We start from the raw sequence: 18,245 nt of genomic DNA, 5'->3' as shown, positions 1-18,245 counted from the left end.
TATACTAACCTCACTCATTTGTAACAACTAAGGCAAAAATGTAATTAATTCAGAAAATCTTTTCAGGACCCCACCTTGACGTTTCGGGACCGCACTTTGGGTCCCGACCCCAACTTTGGGAAACACTGGCCTAAAGGATAGGCCCCCTCACCCATTACTTGCCAAAGTATTCAGATATTTCATTTTTTGTTTCTGAAATAAAAGGGTGTCCTGTGTCTTTTGACTAACTCTATAATATACCTAAAATTCTAGTAAAGTAGTAAAGTGAGTAAAATTCTACTTTCCTCAGACATCTAATTAAACTTTACGATAAGGAGACAACATTCATGGTGATTAATATTTATTCAAATAGAGGMATACAATACATTAAAATRATRCAAACATAACAGCTAAKRTMAKAATAGAATAGAAACAGCCTTYRTTGTCCCACACTGGGAAATTCAGGTGTTATCATATAGTTTATAACACCAGATTTTATACCACAGGTTATTTCTTTAAAGTACTTCTAATGCTATTTAAGCTTTCACAAAACTATAGTCTTCTATGTGCATTGTTGTGCCTCTTATGCCTCTTTACAAAATGCATCAAGGCATTTCAAGTCAAAATTTAGTCAGATCCATATCTAAGAAAGAAGAAACAAAATCTTTTTTTTGCAACGTCATGCTTTATATTAGATTTGATCCAGTCAACGGGGCTGTAGGCCTATAGAGGAGAGTTACCTTGTTTTAAATAAAAGAAATGTGTTTTTAAAGTCTTTGTGTAAAGCTTAAGTTCTAACTCAGTAAGTACTCAGTATCAGTATTTAGTCTCGGTGAGTACCCAATCTGAACAACTTGTTCTTGTACTGTACTCAGTTCCAGAAGAGCTGGTATCGGGACACCCCACATTTTCCTGTCCGACCACAGCCAGTTGAGGCCGATGCCCGACCCGAGCCTGGTTCTGGTTCTGCTGGAGGTTTCTTCCTGTTAAACAAGTATTTCATTTTGTTTGTTGCCAAAGCACTGCTCATGGGAGATGGAGACAAAATGAAGATTCAACGCAAGTATGTTGGTTACCTTAGATATTGTTTAATTATTGGCATTTTATAATATTGGTGAACTGTTTTGCACAACACCCTTGACGTGACTTTTGTTGTGAATTGGCAGCATWTAAAAAATGTATTGAAAAGTGAACTGAGGTTGTTCAAAGACCTATCTAGAACAGGTAAGATATTACCTATTCATAATCTTTTCAATAAAAAAAACTCCACTTTTAAAAAGCCTACAGTCATTAAAGTTTCATTAAAGAGCATAAATATTCTATTTTTAATTGAAACATATTTCTGCTGTGCTGTTTTTTTTCTGGAATCAGCTGAGGTCAATCTTGTCATGTCAGAGAAAACGAGAAAGTTTCATGACCTGAACTCTRTCAGCTGACTGTTGGCATCGCTCCAGCAGGGTGTGATGAACCTAGAGGGACTTTACTGACTCAGACGGGTCGGGCAGTACCGACACACAGACGGGTCGGGCAGTGTGCAGACTGAAACCATCTCTGCTCTCTCAGCATTTGGTGTCCATAGCAACCCTGTGGTTAAAACAGGACGAGCTGTGACATGATTACTTGATAATAAAGAAAAGTGGAAGTTCCAGTGTTTTTCATGTAGGGTGGGTATCTGACCGTACAAATACAGAAGCTGACAATGTTTTAGCAACAAGAGGAAAAAAAACASTGAACAGCAAGAACAAAATGTCCCAGCTTCCTTGTTATGAAACGTGGCAGAGGAATGTTTGGAATCCGGCAGYGAGACGTTTATCTGATGTCACGAGCTCTCACGGGCCGATGGTACGATCAGCCCAGCCGGGCGTGGACGTGTGTTTGCACGGTGCAGCTTCCACTCCTCGCAGAGGCGTGAACGTGTCGCTCACCCTTGGATACGGTTGCTATGTTTACACCCAACCTTACTTTTCAAACAAAAGTAATCCTGGGCTTTTTTGCTCAAATGTCTGGGGAGTCCAGACAGGTAGCTCTCTCACACACTCCAGGTTGTGCAACTGGTGTTTCCTGAAGAATGTAACATTAGGACACAAACAAATAAAGAAATAAAACAGAGGAATTGCATTCGATGTGAAAATGCAGTAAGGCATGATTGCTGAATGAGTTTGCAGAAGAAAAAGCTGAAGTTGATGAAGCTAAATTAAGTAGGATTAAAGACGATAATGAGCAAAAAGATTGTTTAAAATGCAAAACAAGATTAGCTAGAAGCTAAAAGTAGCACAAGGCTATCTAAAGCTAATATTCACAAAACGCTGGAAAATAGCTGGAAGTAGCATAAGAAGACTTAAATAGAACATAGCATTGGGGTTAAAGGGGGGCTATGACCCCATAATAATTAGATCTAGTGAATATAACCCCCCAATAAAATGACATCATTTAGTCTAACAAAAAATTAACTGGTTAAATACACATATGGAACTCTCCTGTGTCTTTATGTAACTTTGACCTGATTTCAGAAGTTTACCATGTTATTTACAGGTACATTTAAGCATAACTGCTGAAAATGACATTTAGGGTTTTAGAGCATAACCCCCCCAATGGTTGACCCAAAGTTACACCCTTGATTCTGAAGCAGATTTCATTTAAAAATTGAAAATATCTCAATGTGCATATGTGTTGATTAAGTTTAATCTTAAATGAAAAAAAAAAAAGAAACATTTAGAAAAGCCGAAAAGTAGTAGTGCATCTCTGAACAGGATGGAAAAACAAAACAAAACAGGAAGTCAGCACCATGAATGCTTATATAAGCATTTAGAGGAATGTCACGATGAGGATGAAAAGAGGACAGATATATATTTTTTATTCCAGCTGAAGATTTTTGAGCTGCATAAAATTATCAACAATTTCCAGTAATTGTATTTTACAACACCCAGAGGAGATTTAAAGGGATAGTTCAGGTCCTTTCAAGTAGGGTTTCTGTGTAAAGGTTATGAACATTTATTATCTTACCTATTGTAGATAGCATTTTAAACAACTCAGACAAGTCGTTTTAAGTTAACGACGAAACAACTGAATGTCTGTGTTGAAGCAATGTTCGTACAAACATCTGGGTGTAGTTTTGAGAGGGCAGTGGTTTAACGACGCAACTCTGCAGGACGTAACAAGAGCGCGACAAGCTAATGGCTACTTCGAGTCAAGACTAAAGTAGGAAAACAAATCCAGTCTTTGAAATTTTGATTCATGCAAACATTTTTTTAAACATCATTCTCAATCTTACATTATACAGCTATTTACTGAGAACTCTGYGCAAGGCATGCATAGCAGCTAACTAGCTGCTAGCTGTGTCTGGCACAGCTAATGCTATGTTAACTTGTGCAGAAATAATCACGTAATGCAGAACTCACCGTGATGTAAAGGTTCATACAAAGACTTTATGCAAACTGCTATAAAACTTGTCAGATTTGAGTTGCTTTAAGATGAGAACTATCCACTTTATTTTAAACTAGCTGTTAGCTCATCATTCGATTAAATATTTAACTCTACGTCTCCAAATTGAGAYAATTCAACAAGCCATCACAATCTTCCCAGAGAACCATACTTCAATGTGGACCAGGTGAAAAATTTGATGGCTAATTTCTACATTGTGGAACACACAGTTTTACCTCAATGAGGAAACTTCAGAGTATTTCCTACTCTGTTCTGCACAGAGCTCACTGCACAGCTTTGAATAAAGAAGCATTACGAGAAGTGCGAAAATCCTGGCAGCTTCCTCTGTCCGTTCCTTGAACAAGCTGTGAGRAATTTTCTGAAGATYTTTTTTGCACAATTCAAACACGTGCAAATGTTTGTGTGTAACATGCAGACATGCACTCATTAGGACTTTTTGTCCTAATAAGCTCATTTGTGGCTGTGAATGCAGAAAAAGCTCTGACTCATGGGTTTGAGGCATTTTGCAGAATTTGGTTTTAAAGACCACGTGTATGTTTGAGGGGAAGAAGAAAAAAAAGACATGCTGCAAGCAAAAATTTCTGTGAAATATCCATTCAGAAACATGCAAACATGCTTCCTATAAGACTCATACATGTATGACAGGAAACTGTCCACCTGAAACCTGAAAGTTGAGATGGAACAACACATCACACTTTAATAACACCCACATATATAAAACTGTCGGTATTTTAAAGTAGAAGCCATTATTAGCTTGTCAAGACAGTCCAACCCACTCCAAAAACCATATGTTAGTTGTCTAATTTTAATCTTAAAAACTTAGTCGTACATGGAAAATCACTGTTATTGAAATCCCCGTCTATTCCAGGTTGCATGATTAATTTGTCAGACATTTTATGCTGTTCATGCTAGCTCCTCTTGCTGCTATGTGTGTTTGCAACAAACTACGTGTTCATGTAAAGCTTGTTTAAAAACTGACAAATTGAATTAGAAGTTGCTTTAACATGGCAGCAGGTTTGGTTTTGGCTGCATTCAAATCAACCTGTTGAATGTAAACCTGGTTTCTCCACGCTGAGGCTGTTCAAAGAGCTGTCTTCAACAGGTAAGATATTAACTGCTCGTAGCGTTTCCACAGAACTGCCTGTACATTTTTAAACRCTGGAAATTTGTTGTAAAAAAAAGGGCTTTTAATTTGGTCAAAGGTGATGGGACGGAAAATGCGAAGTGCTGCATTTTGGTCAGCCGCCCTTGAGGCGGATAATTTCCCCAGAGCAAGAAGGGAATTCTTCATGAGGCATTCAGGGGCTGCCTGCATCTCATTCATGCCCAACTTGTCTCATTCACTGAAATCACCAGTGACATGTGTCCTCTGAGCTGAGCCACTCTACAGGTAAAAAAAAAAAAAAAAAAAAAATGTCTAATAGGAAACTACAAGTTTTCATTCTGAGTCTCTCAGTTGGAGAGTGGGGGGGATTTTTTTCACAAAAGCACACAGCCTCAGTGTGATTTCCCTGGCTGTCAATTGGAATTCCCCACTTAGGCTCCGCCCACAGAAGGTATATAACCCACGCGCCTCCCTCCTGCCTCRCCACTCTGCCTTTGACTTCTATAGACGACGCAAGTGAGGAAACTCAGCATGGACGTGCACAGCTCAGCTAACCACAGACAAATGGATTATAACCTGGACAACATGGACGCCAAGCACGGGAAAGGGTTGCTCTGCCCTGAGGACCGCTTTGACAGCGGCGTGGACTCGCTAAAAGAGGACGAGGACCTGTCCAGGGAGTTTGGGGACATGTCTATGGACCCCACGGAACCTGTTTCTGAGGAATACGAGCCGTGGAGGGCCGCTGTCACCGAAGACGGAGATACGTAAGTGGAATTTATGCGTGTTTTGTTGTTTTTTAAATAGCTTTTCCTGCAAAAACACTGGCCTCTTCGTGCGAAGCGTAGCAGTTAGCTTAACTTCATTTCCTCCTGCGCCATATGTGTGCGCATGCGCAGGAGAGCATTAATTAAACTGAGATGGCTAAACAAGCGCGCAGAAGCTGCAAAAACAGCGTTTGGATCATTTTAAAAGTTGCACAAAAACAACGATCGTGTTATTATTATTTTTTCCTGAAGTGTGCGCGTGCAGCGATGCGCGTGCTGGTGTGTTGGTGCGCAGTCTGGGCGGGGCTTAAAGTCCGCTCTGCGCAGTCAGGAAAGTCCCTGGCGCGCTGCCAGGAACTGATAAAGCTTCAGATGTGTCAAAGCCACAAACTGGTGGAAATAACCTGACAAAACTCCACTTTTGCGAAACGCTCCGCTGYTGCTGCTTTTGTTCTCTCAGATCTGACTGAGCCCACTTCCTCTGAGTGTAGTTTCTTTTTTTTTAAACAGCTATTTTACCTAACCTCCCTTTTTTTTCTCCTCCCTTTTTTTTTACAGGCTGCTCCATTTATCAATCATTCACGAAGCCACTGAAAAGGCCCAGCATTTGATCAGACTCTCTTACAACCACTCCTTCMTCAACATCCAGAACCACCAAAGACAGGTGATTACCAGCATCACGCCTGACATTTAGTTTAAGACTTTGAGCCACACAAAAGCGTGACAGAGTGTTTTTATAAACGTGTCCCTCCTTCCCCAGACTGCCCTCCACCTGGCCGTGATCACCGAGCAGCCCCAGTTGCTGGACCAGCTCCTGAAGGCCGGTGCCGACCCGCTGTTGGTCGACAACAGCGGCAACACGCCTCTCCACATCGCCTGCAAGCGGGGCTCCCTCACCTGCTTCGGCGTCATCACCCAGAACTGCCAGCGCCGCCTCACCTCCATCTTGTCTGCCTACAACTACAGCGGTAAGCGTGGAGTTAATGCCTCACATGCATGCTTCTCTTAGACTTCAAACTCTTGGGTTTTAACTGAGCTTATCCTAATTTTCTCTCCAGGACACAACTGTCTCCACTTGGCGTCCGTCAACGGTTATATTTCTTTGGTGGAAAGTCTGATTCGGCTGGGTGCAGACATCAATGCACAGGTAGGTGTCCCCTAAGATAAAAGCTGAACTTCACAGAGAAATAACTAAATTCATAAAACGTTCCATGTCGCACGGGAACCTAACTGTTTGTTTTGTTTCCTGTAGGAGCCCTGCAGCGGTCGGACAGCTCTGCACCTGGCTGTCGATCACCAGAACCCCACGCTCGTCTGCTGCCTYCTCAACCTCGGCGCCGACGTCAACTGCCTGAACTACGGTGGCTTCACGCCGTACCACCTTACGTTCGGGCGTCACAACAACGAAATCCGCTCGCAGCTGTACGACAGGACGTCGCAGGAGCTGAGGGACATGCCCGACAGCGAGTCGGACGACAGCGACATGGAGGGTCTGTCGGAGGACGAGGTCAGTGTCCGCTTCAGGACCACGCAGGTTTCGCTTAAATCAAACCGCTCAAAGAACGCGTCCCTAAYGTTCCTCTCGTCTCCAGGTTTACGACGACATCAAGTTTGGAAAGTAAAGAGAACCTCGCCTCTGGTGGTATCGAGCTGCTACGAGGGGTTGCCGAGACACGGCTCTCGCCCTGACCGAGGGTCCGCGCAGAACCACAGGTGCTGGCCTCGGGGTCGCAAACAGGATGGAAGACTGCGTCCAGTCTGGTCAAAGATTGCTGTAATAAAGCCATGATGGCGAGGCCTCCATACGGTCGTCCTGTATCTGTATAAATATGTTAATATGTATACACTAGACACATGTATTATATTGTATATTGTAAATACAGAGATTATTTTTGTACCTGGTGTGAATTCAAACACTATTACCATGAGTTCAAAATAAAACAGATCTATGAACATGATGGTTTCAACTTGTTTCATTAATCTGAGCAATTGAATTTCCATAAGTGAAGTGACTGCACTGTGGCTTTTCCACAATTATACAATCATTTCTTACTCAGACTGAGGGTACAGTCATTGTCCTTGTGAAAGGGGAAAGAAGAAAAAAAAAACCTGACTCGGCCCCTCTTGGAACAGTATGGGATTTCCTTTCTGCTGGGCGAGGTCAGCAGGTCTCTGAGTCACGGCGCTGAAAGTCCCCGGGCAGCAGGAGGAGGAACAAGTGCTGTAAAAAAAAAATAAAAAATTCTGAACGGTGGCCGAGAACTGGCACAACCAGACTGATGCACAGAGGAGGAAACGATCTTTGAAAATAAAAATCACTAACCAGGAAACAAAGTCTGGGRAGTACAAAACTTCCCTGATATGAAGCCAGTTCTTATAATTTCCAAATTAACCGTAAGAGCCACTGTTTCCCTGTATTAAAATCTGAACAGTACGCAGGAAACAACGGCTACTACAGTCATGTAGTAACCGGGAAACATTCATTTAGGACAGGAGTCTGTAACCTGCAGTTCTGGGGCCATGTGGCTCTTTAAAAATGTGAATATATGCTGTGTATATATACTCATATATATATATATATATATATACACTGCTCAAAACAATTAAGGGAACACAAACAACGCACGCTAAGTTCAAGTAAATCAAACTTGTGAAGCAAATTCAACTCTGTACAGAACAAAGTACTCAATGCAAATATTTCATTGATTAAGATCGGGAGTTAGCGTGCGTTGTTTAAGTGTTCCCTTTATTTTTTAAAGCAGTGTATATATATATATATATATATATGTGTGTGTGCAAATGTGTGAGCAATACTACTTATCCAAAAGATAAAACGTAAACACATGCTAGCCTGTTTACTTAAATAATCCAACTTCTTTCTATAATCTGTCTCAAATCCATCAGAATTACCTTTAAAGAATTTGAAAACTACATAGTAATTGGAATTAGAAAAAAATATACAAGTGAATAGTTCAATTGAACTATTTTTTATGAAATTCTGTAAAAACTATTTACAGTATTTTTCTTGTTTACATGAATCTGGTCGTTTTATTTGTCCTCTTGTGTAAAAATATTAATAAATAATAAAATTCACAATATATTTTTTTAGTTTCATAATGTCACCTACACTAATCATAAAGGTTCCTGAAAAGGCCTCGAAAAGGCCCACGGGCCAGCAATTGATAATCACAGTTGTAGCTTGTTTTGCGGCTCTGGACACATTTTATTAGTGAGCCAAGGAGCAGAAATGGCTCTTTTGATCATAAAGGTTGCAGACCCCTGATTTAGGACAAGAAAATGCACGTTAAGTGAATTTGTCAGATTTGGCAACACCGCAGGAAGATCAGAACTGATGTCACGAAACTCATCCGAAAGCTTCAAATGACTAACGGGTGAATCGTTCACACAGTTTCTGGTTATCCTGATGACAATAAGCTGAAGTCGACGTGTTCATTGACTAAAATCACCCGCTCCATTACAAACTGGAGCTGGTGTGTCAGCTCTGTTCAAACCACTCCGAACTATCAGGGCGAACAAACTTTCCCTCAGCAAAGAGAAACTATTCGGGTTGTAAATTTCCGGTTATCTATTTCTGAAAATACTTTGTGCAGCAGAGAAAAAAAAGAAAAAGAAACGAGGTCAAATCAGCTCTGCATCATTCAGAGTAGTCAAATTACCTCCTGGCTGCACGTTGTTGGGTCATGTGATCAGAGGCACAACAGGAAGCWGAGGGGGAGAATCTGCACACACTCAATTTCCCCTGCTGCCAAACTGAGCTGTAGAACAGAGGCATCAGCTTACAGTGCACAATAAATAAATAAAAACCTTCACCTTTAACTTAATAATTAARGTAAAAATTATCAACTGCAAACAAAATGGTTATTTTACTCCAAAAACTTTATTGTTGAATGAAACGGAGGGGAGGTGGGTGGGGGGAGGTAAATGTACAGCAAACAGAGAACGCCAGCCTCGGTCTGGAAACTCCATATCCCATCATGCTCTAGAGTCAATCTTCTAACAGGTGGCAGGTCTCTGCTCGCTCAGTCCCGCTCTGCCAGGGACATGAGGTGAGAGTCCACTTCAGTCTCTGTCAGGATCCTGCAGGCAAAAGAAAAACAGCAGGGATTAGATCGTTGTGACGTTTCCAAAATCAGATTAAATCCCAAACTGCAGCTGCGATAAATCAGACCCCTCTAGTCAGGTTCTGTGGAGAGGTTATGTACAAATAATATCTTACTTGTTGCAGATCTAATTTCCCTTTATGTTCAATAAAATATTTTTCAATTGAATTGATAGCACTACCTCAGTTTGGATAAATAGAGATTAATTCTGATAGGACAGTTGAGTTGATGGCTAGTGTGATTAGGACAAAGACGACACATTAAATCCTGGCTTTTGTTGTTTAAAAGGATAGTCTGGTCATTTTTACAGTGGTGCTCTCAAATAGTTCATTAGTACTTTTTCAGTCATGATATCAGTCAGAGCGGAGTAACAAGCAAAATGAGTGTCGCTTTTCAAGCTTATATAAAAACTATTTAGTAAAATCGACATACTGCTATGAAAGACTGCATTAGTTAAAATTAAACCTCTGTCCTTTTGCAGGCCAGTTGTTTTATTTCGTTGCCGTTTTTTCAACAGTTACCAAGAAAATGTATCTGAGCACAGAACTCTGCTGGCATTTTTAGATGTTTATAAAAGCAAAGTCCAATCTAGCCTTTTTATTCTTGAGGCTAATGAATGTTTTGCACATGCAATTTTTGAAAACTTAATATTAAAAAACCAATAAAATCTCTAGACAAATCAACACAAACCCAAAATATCACATGTTAAAAAATGTTTATCTGAAAATGTCAAGTTTAATTTGCTGATTTGTAAAGTCAGCATTTCTCACAAGACTAAACATACATGGTTCAACTTGCAAAACAAAGAAGCTACTTTAATGTTGTGTCTTACGGGAGAACATTTAAATATTTTATGAAGAGGGTCAGGTAACAGACAAGATGAGCATCACTGCGTTCATGAAGACATTTGTKACCAAACAAACTGTATGTTATGAACAACTCAAGAGTTAAAGAAGAAAAGTCCGGAACGTGATCCATCATAACTGCATCAAAGCACGTTTGATGAGTCATTAAGTGTAAATATTAGGGGTATATCGGTCCGATATCAGCCAAAAAATGAGTATCGGATTTTATTGGCCTGCATAAAATATGTTTGATATGAGCGCTCCGATATTAGCAGTTCAATCCAGCAGTTCACTGACTCCACTCCAGTGTTTCTATCCAGCAGCGCTTGGATCCAGCATGTAGCGCTCACGTGATCACAACAACATGCTGCGCTAACAAGTTAGCAAGAATGTCGGCAGAACTTTCTATTTTCATCAGAAACAGAGTTGCAGTTAAGTGCAAAGTTGTCACGCACAAGCTTTCCATGGGAACACAGAACCGTGAACGTTTTAAACCGGAGCTAAAACTACTCTCCACCCTGGCAGCAGCTTTGCGGTTCGGCTCGGTTCGTTCAGCCTCGGTCCAGTGACCACACACAGCCGCGCTGTTTCGGGACCTCCTCTCTGGTCCTGTCGGTGGTTCTAAGCTGGCAGAAGCGAGGACAGCACGCTTACAGTTTTGACATCCCATGGATTAGCTCTTGCTGGACAAAAGAAAGGAGAGTGCAGCTTTTGTTTTGGAATATGAGCTCGACATGATGAGAGCAGTGATAAAAACTGCTCCCTGCAGGAGAGAGAGGCTGATCTCCACATGATGTTCAGAAAATGCAGCAGTAAGAAAGGTAGCTATCAATTTAAATAACTGACTAATTCTTAAGGCCCTTGCCTTCCTACGCAGCCCTGCTCAATTCTAGTTTCCCTTCACCACTCCATCTGGGACTTCTCCTATTGAGATGAATTTCGCTGGCAAATTTTAAGCCGGGCCAATCAGAGAACAGAACGTCAATTTTCTGCGCAGTGCCTGCTTGTAGTTTATTTTACCTAGGCCAATCAGCAAACAGAAAGCAGAGTTTTGAATGACGTCGATGTGCTGTGCAGTGTCTGCTAGTTATTTTAGCATAAGGCAGTGGAGGAAGAGAATGAAGCCAGTCTGTGTTGATAAGGCTTCCAAATTGAAATAAATTTGTCTGACAAAGCAGCAGCTCTCATTTAAAGTCGTCTCGTTCGGCTCGGTACTTTTCTGCTCTCAGTAGGGTTGTTTACAGCACATGCGATTTCCGGTTAGCTTCTTAGCTTAGCCTCCTTCACACCGACAACACACACATGCTTCAGGAGAGGCCACGCCTCCTGCTAGAAACGATTCTCTATGCATCAAGTCCAGACTCTTGTACGCAGCAAAGTGAAGAACAGGGTCTGGTTTTAACCAGGCTGAAGTCTCCCATAAAAATCTAAATCTAAGGGAGACCTAATTGATATCTGCATCCATTGGATGTTGTGTTTGGAATCACCTGCTTCGTTTTAAGGTGGTAAAACAAATTGCTTGTATTTATTCCTTTCTACACACTTTGCAGATTACTTTTTCTGCTCTCCACGTGTTTAATTTGTGCGCGCTCCGGCGGGGTGACAATCATCCCGTTTATGCTTTACCTTTTTTTATTTTTTGGAAAGACAGTCTGACTGTCACCCTTTCCCACAGCACACAAGGTCCAGACTCAGCGAGCTTTTGTACGTCCCACTGGAGCACTGACTTCACCTGCACCGACTGTCGCCTCGCTGCGTCACCATGTGCTGTGGCACGCGCTCCTCCGGCTGCAGGCAGTGTGGTCCTTCGGCATCCGACCGGAGGATGCTCCATCATGTAAACATGTAAACAGTTCGGCATTCATTTGTGCACACCCGAACCAGGTCCGGATAAGTTTTTTTTTTCCCCCGTCTTCATTTGCACTCTCAGCCTCGCTGCATCACCATGTGGCGCGGCGCGCGCTCCTCCCGCTGCAGGTGCGCCGTCACGTAAACAGCGGTCCAGATAAGTTATGTTTTTTTCCCCTCTTCATTTGCGCTGTCAGCCACGCTGCTTCCCGCTTCCTCTGTTTTGACTCCAGCCGGTTAAGTCATCAAAAAGAATTGCATGGTTGGCCGGTAGACTACAGATCTGTATCATAGGACAAATTTATATCGTTTCTACTGTGTATCGTTTATATCGCGCATTCCTAGCATCCTGTCATTTATCTGTCTGTRTGTTGGCAAAATATCCCGTGAACCGCTGAATGGATTTTAAAGCAACTCAGGACTGATGTGTTTGCAGAGGTTTTGTTTGTTTTTCTACCTGAACTTGGGGTCCTGCGTCGTCACAACGCCCACCTCGAGCTCAGAGGGCTTGAAGTCAATGGAGAGGACGGTCGACAGACAAGAGATGGCCGTCTGAGAAAAACAAAAACAAAAAGAAAACGTTAAAATACGTGGGAAGATTAGGTTTCTGATAACTCTAATTTAACTCTTTAACTCCATGTAAGAAATCCAAAACATTATGAGATAAACAGGAGCTGGAAACCACCTTAAGTCACACATTCTTTCCCAGTCAACAACTACTACATCAGACTATTGTTTTTTTCCATTTACCTCAATGGTCTGTTCAAAGGTCCAGTCCAGTTTCTTTTTGACTTTCTTCTCCAGGAAGCTGGTGGCTTCTGTCTGCTTCACTCCGGCGGCGGTGGCTTTAAAGCCGCAGTAATAACCAGCCGGGTCACATTTGTACACCTGCGGGCCGAACTCCTCGTCTACGCCGATCACGATCATACCTGCAGGTCGAAAGGCAGCGCACGTCTGATTTAGAGCCAAAAACGCAGCTTCAGCTTTAGAGGAGACCCTCAGCAAACATCTGAACGCACTCACAGCAGCCTAGTGGTCTCATCTCGGCGTTCTGCGTGTACACCTGCGAGATGTCTGCGATTCTCTTACACAACATGTCCACCGGGATCTCGTAACCATACTTGTACTGCCAGTTGGCTGCCTCGTAGCGAGCTCGTTGGACCTGAGACCTGCTGTCGGCTGCCGGGGACAAGATGAGACAAACTTAACCGTCTGTAAAACTGACAGAATTAAAGCCATTTTTATGTTCGCTAAAWTTTTTTTTAACTGGCAGTTTTGTCATCTGCGACAATTTCTCTCCCCTTTTCCCCCCCCACAACCTCTCTAGGCAGTCACATAATAAGATATTGTGTAACATTTTCAAATCTTCTCCTCAGTAAGTATCTTACCTGTCATCCCAGACATTACACATCCAATATTGTCTGTTATTCTGAAAAGGTGGGTGACTGTGGAGGCGTCCAGGAGCTTATCCTGTTAAAAACAACATAAATACAGAATGCTGAATATCATTTCTTGCTGCTAAAGAATTGAAAATATTTACTTGTCATGTGTAAAAAAAAGTAGTGAAAAAAAACTGATTAATCCATTTTAAAGCAAACACAATGAAGACAAATAAAATCCAGATAGGCTGAGCTCTAAAAATGTGACGCACATCTGCCAACAGTAGCATTCTTATGTGCCAAACGAAAAACAATAAAAACTAGACATTGGTTTTTACGATGTAAAAACAAGTGTGCATTGCCATGCAGCATGGCTTTGCCTGCAGCAATGGACTTGCAGAATGAACTTTGACCAAGTTCAAATGTGTTTGTCTTTTCACTTGTGTTTGTGTTTTCACTTGTGCCTGTCACGTCAGCAGGTGTTTGTAATTAAGGTAATTGTGTGACAATATGAAATTTGAAGAGATTTTTTGTTAAAGTTGCGTTAGCTGGGTTTTGAACCCTGAAAGTCCATCACATAGACCATTAGGCCAATGGAGCTGTGGCAGAAGATGGTGGCAGGGGTTGGTTTGTATGTGTGCAGAAAGAGGCCACATTGCCAATACAATTATTGACACAAAAATGCATAATATTACAACAACAGAGCAGTATTAAGACAATATTATAGTAAAACATCAAAATATAATCATATTAGTACTGTAAACACTGAACTACTGAGTTGAAATATTAAACTATGGTACAGTACCAAGTTGAGTACAGCGTGGGGCAGTATTGGACCAATACAAGGCTCCATTGACTGCCATTATAATTCATTAAACATTAATATTTCATGAACTATAAGTTTTACAGGCACCAAAAGGCATAGCCATCATTTGGCACAGGGGCTTTACAGATATAAATTACAATGGCAGCTCCAGGACAAAGTATGCAGGAAGAGAAGCATGGCAAAGTTGAGATGACTTGGATGGGAAACGAATCACAATAGTGTGCATTGCATTGGCAATGCACACTGATAACCCTTAAAAGCAAGGGGTTTGTTTTCCCAATACGGAAATGTAGGCTTTTTGATGAGGCACGGCAGTCTGGGACGTAGATGCCTWCTGAATGGCTCAGTAATGAGATGACACCTGGTCTGTGCAACAAGCACGACAGACTCATTACCAAGGAAAATGTAATGACGACGCACAGCAACTTTGTATTTATTTTTTAAAAGATTAGATTATCCACAAAGAGAAATGCTAAACAGGTCATTCATCACGCTCTGAACACGAAACAAAGCAGACGTCGTCACACGTTTAAAGCATCGCACTCCAAAAGCTCACATCTGTGCGAGACGTGGCCGGTGATTTACGAACGACCAGAGGGAGCATAAAGACGGAGTGGTCTGTGCAGCCGTTTATGGAGCGGCTTTATGAAAGAGGCTAATAAGAGTTGAAACAAAACGCAGTGAAACTCCTTGTTGTCAGACGTGCATTTCTTTGGTAACACCACAACTGAACATGAAAACAGACTTACTGGTACTTTTTTTTGTGTGACAACGACCGCACAGTCCTTTCCCCGGACAGCGACTGATGTGAGTCCACCTTGGTTTATAGCCTTGAAAGCATATTCTACAAAAAGAGGATAAAATTAATTACTAAACAAACATGTTTCTGTGACAGTGCAGGTCATTGATTGCAGTCAGTAAAAGACCTTTTTTTTAAACTGAAACCGGGTTTATGTGACCCATTTAATGTTGTTTATAAACGAATATATGTTCTGCCTTTTGGTTTCTGTTGATGTTAATTAAAATTCCAGCAATAAAGTTTGAGGAGTGCATAAATCTGACTTAAACTTTAAACTAATCATGACATCTTTCACAGAGCAAATTAAGTTTTATGCTTTATTTAGAAATGAAATAAAGCTAATTTAAAGACAAAATCATGACGCTTTGGTGTAAAACAAAATGCATTTAAGGTGCAATAAGTGTTTCAGGCTGAATGCTTTAACTCAATTGTAAGTTGCCTTTTTCCTACAATGAATCAGCTGGCTCCAGCTGCAGTGCTAACATGCTAACTAGCCTACCAGGCTAACTTTTTACATTTGATATTATATTACAAGCTAAAGTCGGAAAAGTAGCCGCGAAATAACAACACTCGTATCACTAGCAACACTTTATCGGTTATAAAAGAGAGTATTTTCGCTTTGGCGGGCGCCAAGTATCAGTTTAAAGCTTAGCTAACCGAACCATGACAGAGCATTTAGCTCGCTAGCCAACACCGAGGCAGCGAACCGGCTTTTCTCTCTCAAACCGACCGACATACTGACCCACTTGGTAGAGCCTCCCTTCTGGGGAGAAGATGGTAATGTGTCGGTCAAAGCCTGCACTGGAGCCCCGGGACATTCTGCGAGCTTTAACTGGTCTAAAAGTTCGCCCAAAAAWATGCAAGCAGATTCTACTTCATGCAGACTGTTTTCACCCGGAAGTTTAACTGAATAACCATGAACTGCTTCCGGCGTCAGAGGCCCGCGTTGTTTCCACGGTGACACGTTTACCGTGATGGACGTCTGGTAAAGAAAGCTGACATTTGTGTTGAAATGTACGGAAATTATAAGATACTTTCGTGTATAATTTGAATATACACTCCACAACATATAGAAATAAAAAAACTGTGTAGTTCCGCTGTTGTACTCAGCATTATTTCCCAGGCAGATTAAATTTGAGCCATAAAACCCCAGAGTTGAGGGTCTCGAATTAGTCTCTAACTACAACTGAAATAATAATAATAATAAAATATAAAAAGAATGCTAATTTCATATTTTTGTTAAACTCGTTGCAAGAGATAAGGGTGAGATTTAAATATGGATGGCAATGATGTGGTTTTTTGGGCTGTAGGTGTCATTTCCCCCCGTGTTTTGTTTGGCTCATTCAAACTTAATGCATCCCTCAACCTAAAAATAGTTGAGGGGAAGTTCCTGCTGGTGTTAGTTTGTGGGTCGGAAGTTGAAATGTTTGGAAACCATTGTTCTGCAGTATTTCAGGGTTCTGCAACCTGTACAACTCAAAGAGCCATATTTTTATCCACATTCTCCTCCTAAAGTCGTTTCTATAGAGCCCCCACAAATAATTTATGYTTAAAAATGCTAATGAAACATTTATGAAGTTTATCTTTGTTTGTCAATAAGAAAAGAACAAGCCGTACAGTAGAGCTGGGCGGTATGACCCAAATTTTATATCACGGTATTTTCAACAAATACACCAGTTTCATTGTATTTGATGGTATTTTTTTCTTCACTGCTCAGCTGATAATAAAATGTACAAACTTTGCTTATTGACTTTTTTTTACTGTACCTCTATCACTGTTTCCCTCCTCTTGTACGTCTTTTCTTCTTTGCCTGGTTGTAGACAGTAATCATGCGTTTAGGTCCGATTGTGAAGGGTTCAGAAAAAATCGTTATCTGGTCTATCGTTACGTGTTAATAAAACTTAAAAGGACGACTCACCTTACACACCAGTCAACTCCACTACACTACAAAACTACTTCCCCCCGGGCTTTTCACAATAGAAGCACGCTAGAGTCTCCATGCAATAACGTCTCCACTATAACCCGTTAAATCTAACCGTGCACGTCACTGAAGAGTTGTTCACCATTCAGCGATGGTGAAAATGGGATTTTTTTTACGTCAGACTGTATAAGCGGCTGAAACACACCACTCGCCGCCAGTTGTTCCAACAATAATGTTAGCATGCTAATGCGCTTAGCGGTGCTGCGAGGAAATGTGTCCCCAGGGAAACAGTTCACTGGCGACCGCGACAAAACGTTCCGCATGTGTTCAGGCTATTTACACCGGTATTCAGAAAAGTCAAATCATAAGAAAAATAAAAACTGGTTTTCGGTACAAAACGGTATACCGCCCAGCTCTACCGTACAGTTCTATACACAAATAGAGCACTGTCTTGTGTTTTAAGCTTTTTCAGGTCTCTTCAGATTTGTAGGGRAAAAAAAGTAGCTCACAAAGAATCAAAGTCAGTGCATCTAATGTCTTCTGTAAAGCAAATGTATTAAACGCATTAGTTTTAGCTGGTTTGAAAAATTGCACTCTAAAATTGACATTACACACATACAAAACCTATCCTTGAGTGCTGTTGAAGAGATCTGTCTTACAATTTCTGCTGCTAAAAACATCACAGCATGATGCAGCCACCACTGTGCTTTATACTGAGCAGATCATGAATTGTGCTGGGTTTCTCAAGACATTTAAAACTGAAGCCAAATGATTCAATCTTGGTTTTATCAGACCAGAGGATCTTTTTTTTCCCAAGCAGCTTTCAAGTGTTTTGCTCTGAGCAGAGGCTTGTCTCGCCACGCTGCTATAAAGCCCAGAGGCCTGAAGTCGTGGTTGTTCTTCTAGAACTTTGTTTGAATTTTTTTCTGCTCCTGTCAGCTTTGTGGGCTAACTGTGTTAGAGGTTCTCATGTTTTTAAGTGAAGGATGCTCACAATGTTATCACATACAAGTAAGCAAAGTTCCATTTATGCATTTTCTTTACCCATTTCTTCTTTCCRGGGAGCTGGTGTTTCTCCAGCAGTCACCGTGAGAAAGGCAGGGAATACCCTGGACAGGTTGCAAGTCCGTCACAGGGACACATACAGCAGGTAAAATAAGTATTGAACACGTCACCATTTTTTCTCAGTAAATATATTACTAGAGGTGCTAATG

General features: G+C 41.3%; 2 protein-coding genes across 2 annotated transcripts; one reads left to right on the top strand and one right to left on the bottom strand.

Annotated features, from left to right (window-relative positions):
- Positions 1 to 5,008: 5,008 nt before the first annotated feature.
- nfkbiaa (nuclear factor of kappa light polypeptide gene enhancer in B-cells inhibitor, alpha a) lies at positions 5,009 to 7,247 on the top strand. Its single transcript, XM_014020921.1, has 6 exons — positions 5,009 to 5,292; positions 5,851 to 5,956; positions 6,053 to 6,260; positions 6,351 to 6,439; positions 6,545 to 6,799; positions 6,885 to 7,247. The coding sequence occupies exons 1-6, from the start codon at positions 5,057 to 5,059 to the stop codon at positions 6,912 to 6,914; spliced, it is 924 nt and encodes a 307-aa protein (XP_013876375.1). The 5' UTR covers positions 5,009 to 5,056; the 3' UTR covers positions 6,915 to 7,247.
- Positions 7,248 to 9,171: 1,924 nt separating this feature from the next.
- Positions 9,172 to 16,048, bottom strand: LOC106526337 (proteasome 20S subunit alpha 6). Its single transcript, XM_014020923.1, has 7 exons — positions 15,853 to 16,048; positions 15,061 to 15,155; positions 13,495 to 13,576; positions 13,130 to 13,285; positions 12,857 to 13,035; positions 12,564 to 12,658; positions 9,172 to 9,390 (listed from the first exon to the last, which is right to left on the bottom strand). Exons 1-7 carry the CDS (start codon positions 15,926 to 15,928, stop codon positions 9,333 to 9,335), a joined length of 741 nt encoding a protein of 246 aa, XP_013876377.1. The 5' UTR covers positions 15,929 to 16,048; the 3' UTR covers positions 9,172 to 9,332.
- Positions 16,049 to 18,245: the final 2,197 nt, after the last annotated feature.

Source organism: Austrofundulus limnaeus, unplaced genomic scaffold, assembly GCF_001266775.1.
Source record: "Austrofundulus limnaeus strain Quisiro unplaced genomic scaffold, Austrofundulus_limnaeus-1.0 Scaffold272, whole genome shotgun sequence".
In the NCBI taxonomy this organism is placed as follows: Eukaryota; Metazoa; Chordata; class Actinopteri; order Cyprinodontiformes; family Rivulidae; genus Austrofundulus; species Austrofundulus limnaeus.
This window is presented reverse-complemented; position numbering and strand designations above follow the sequence as displayed.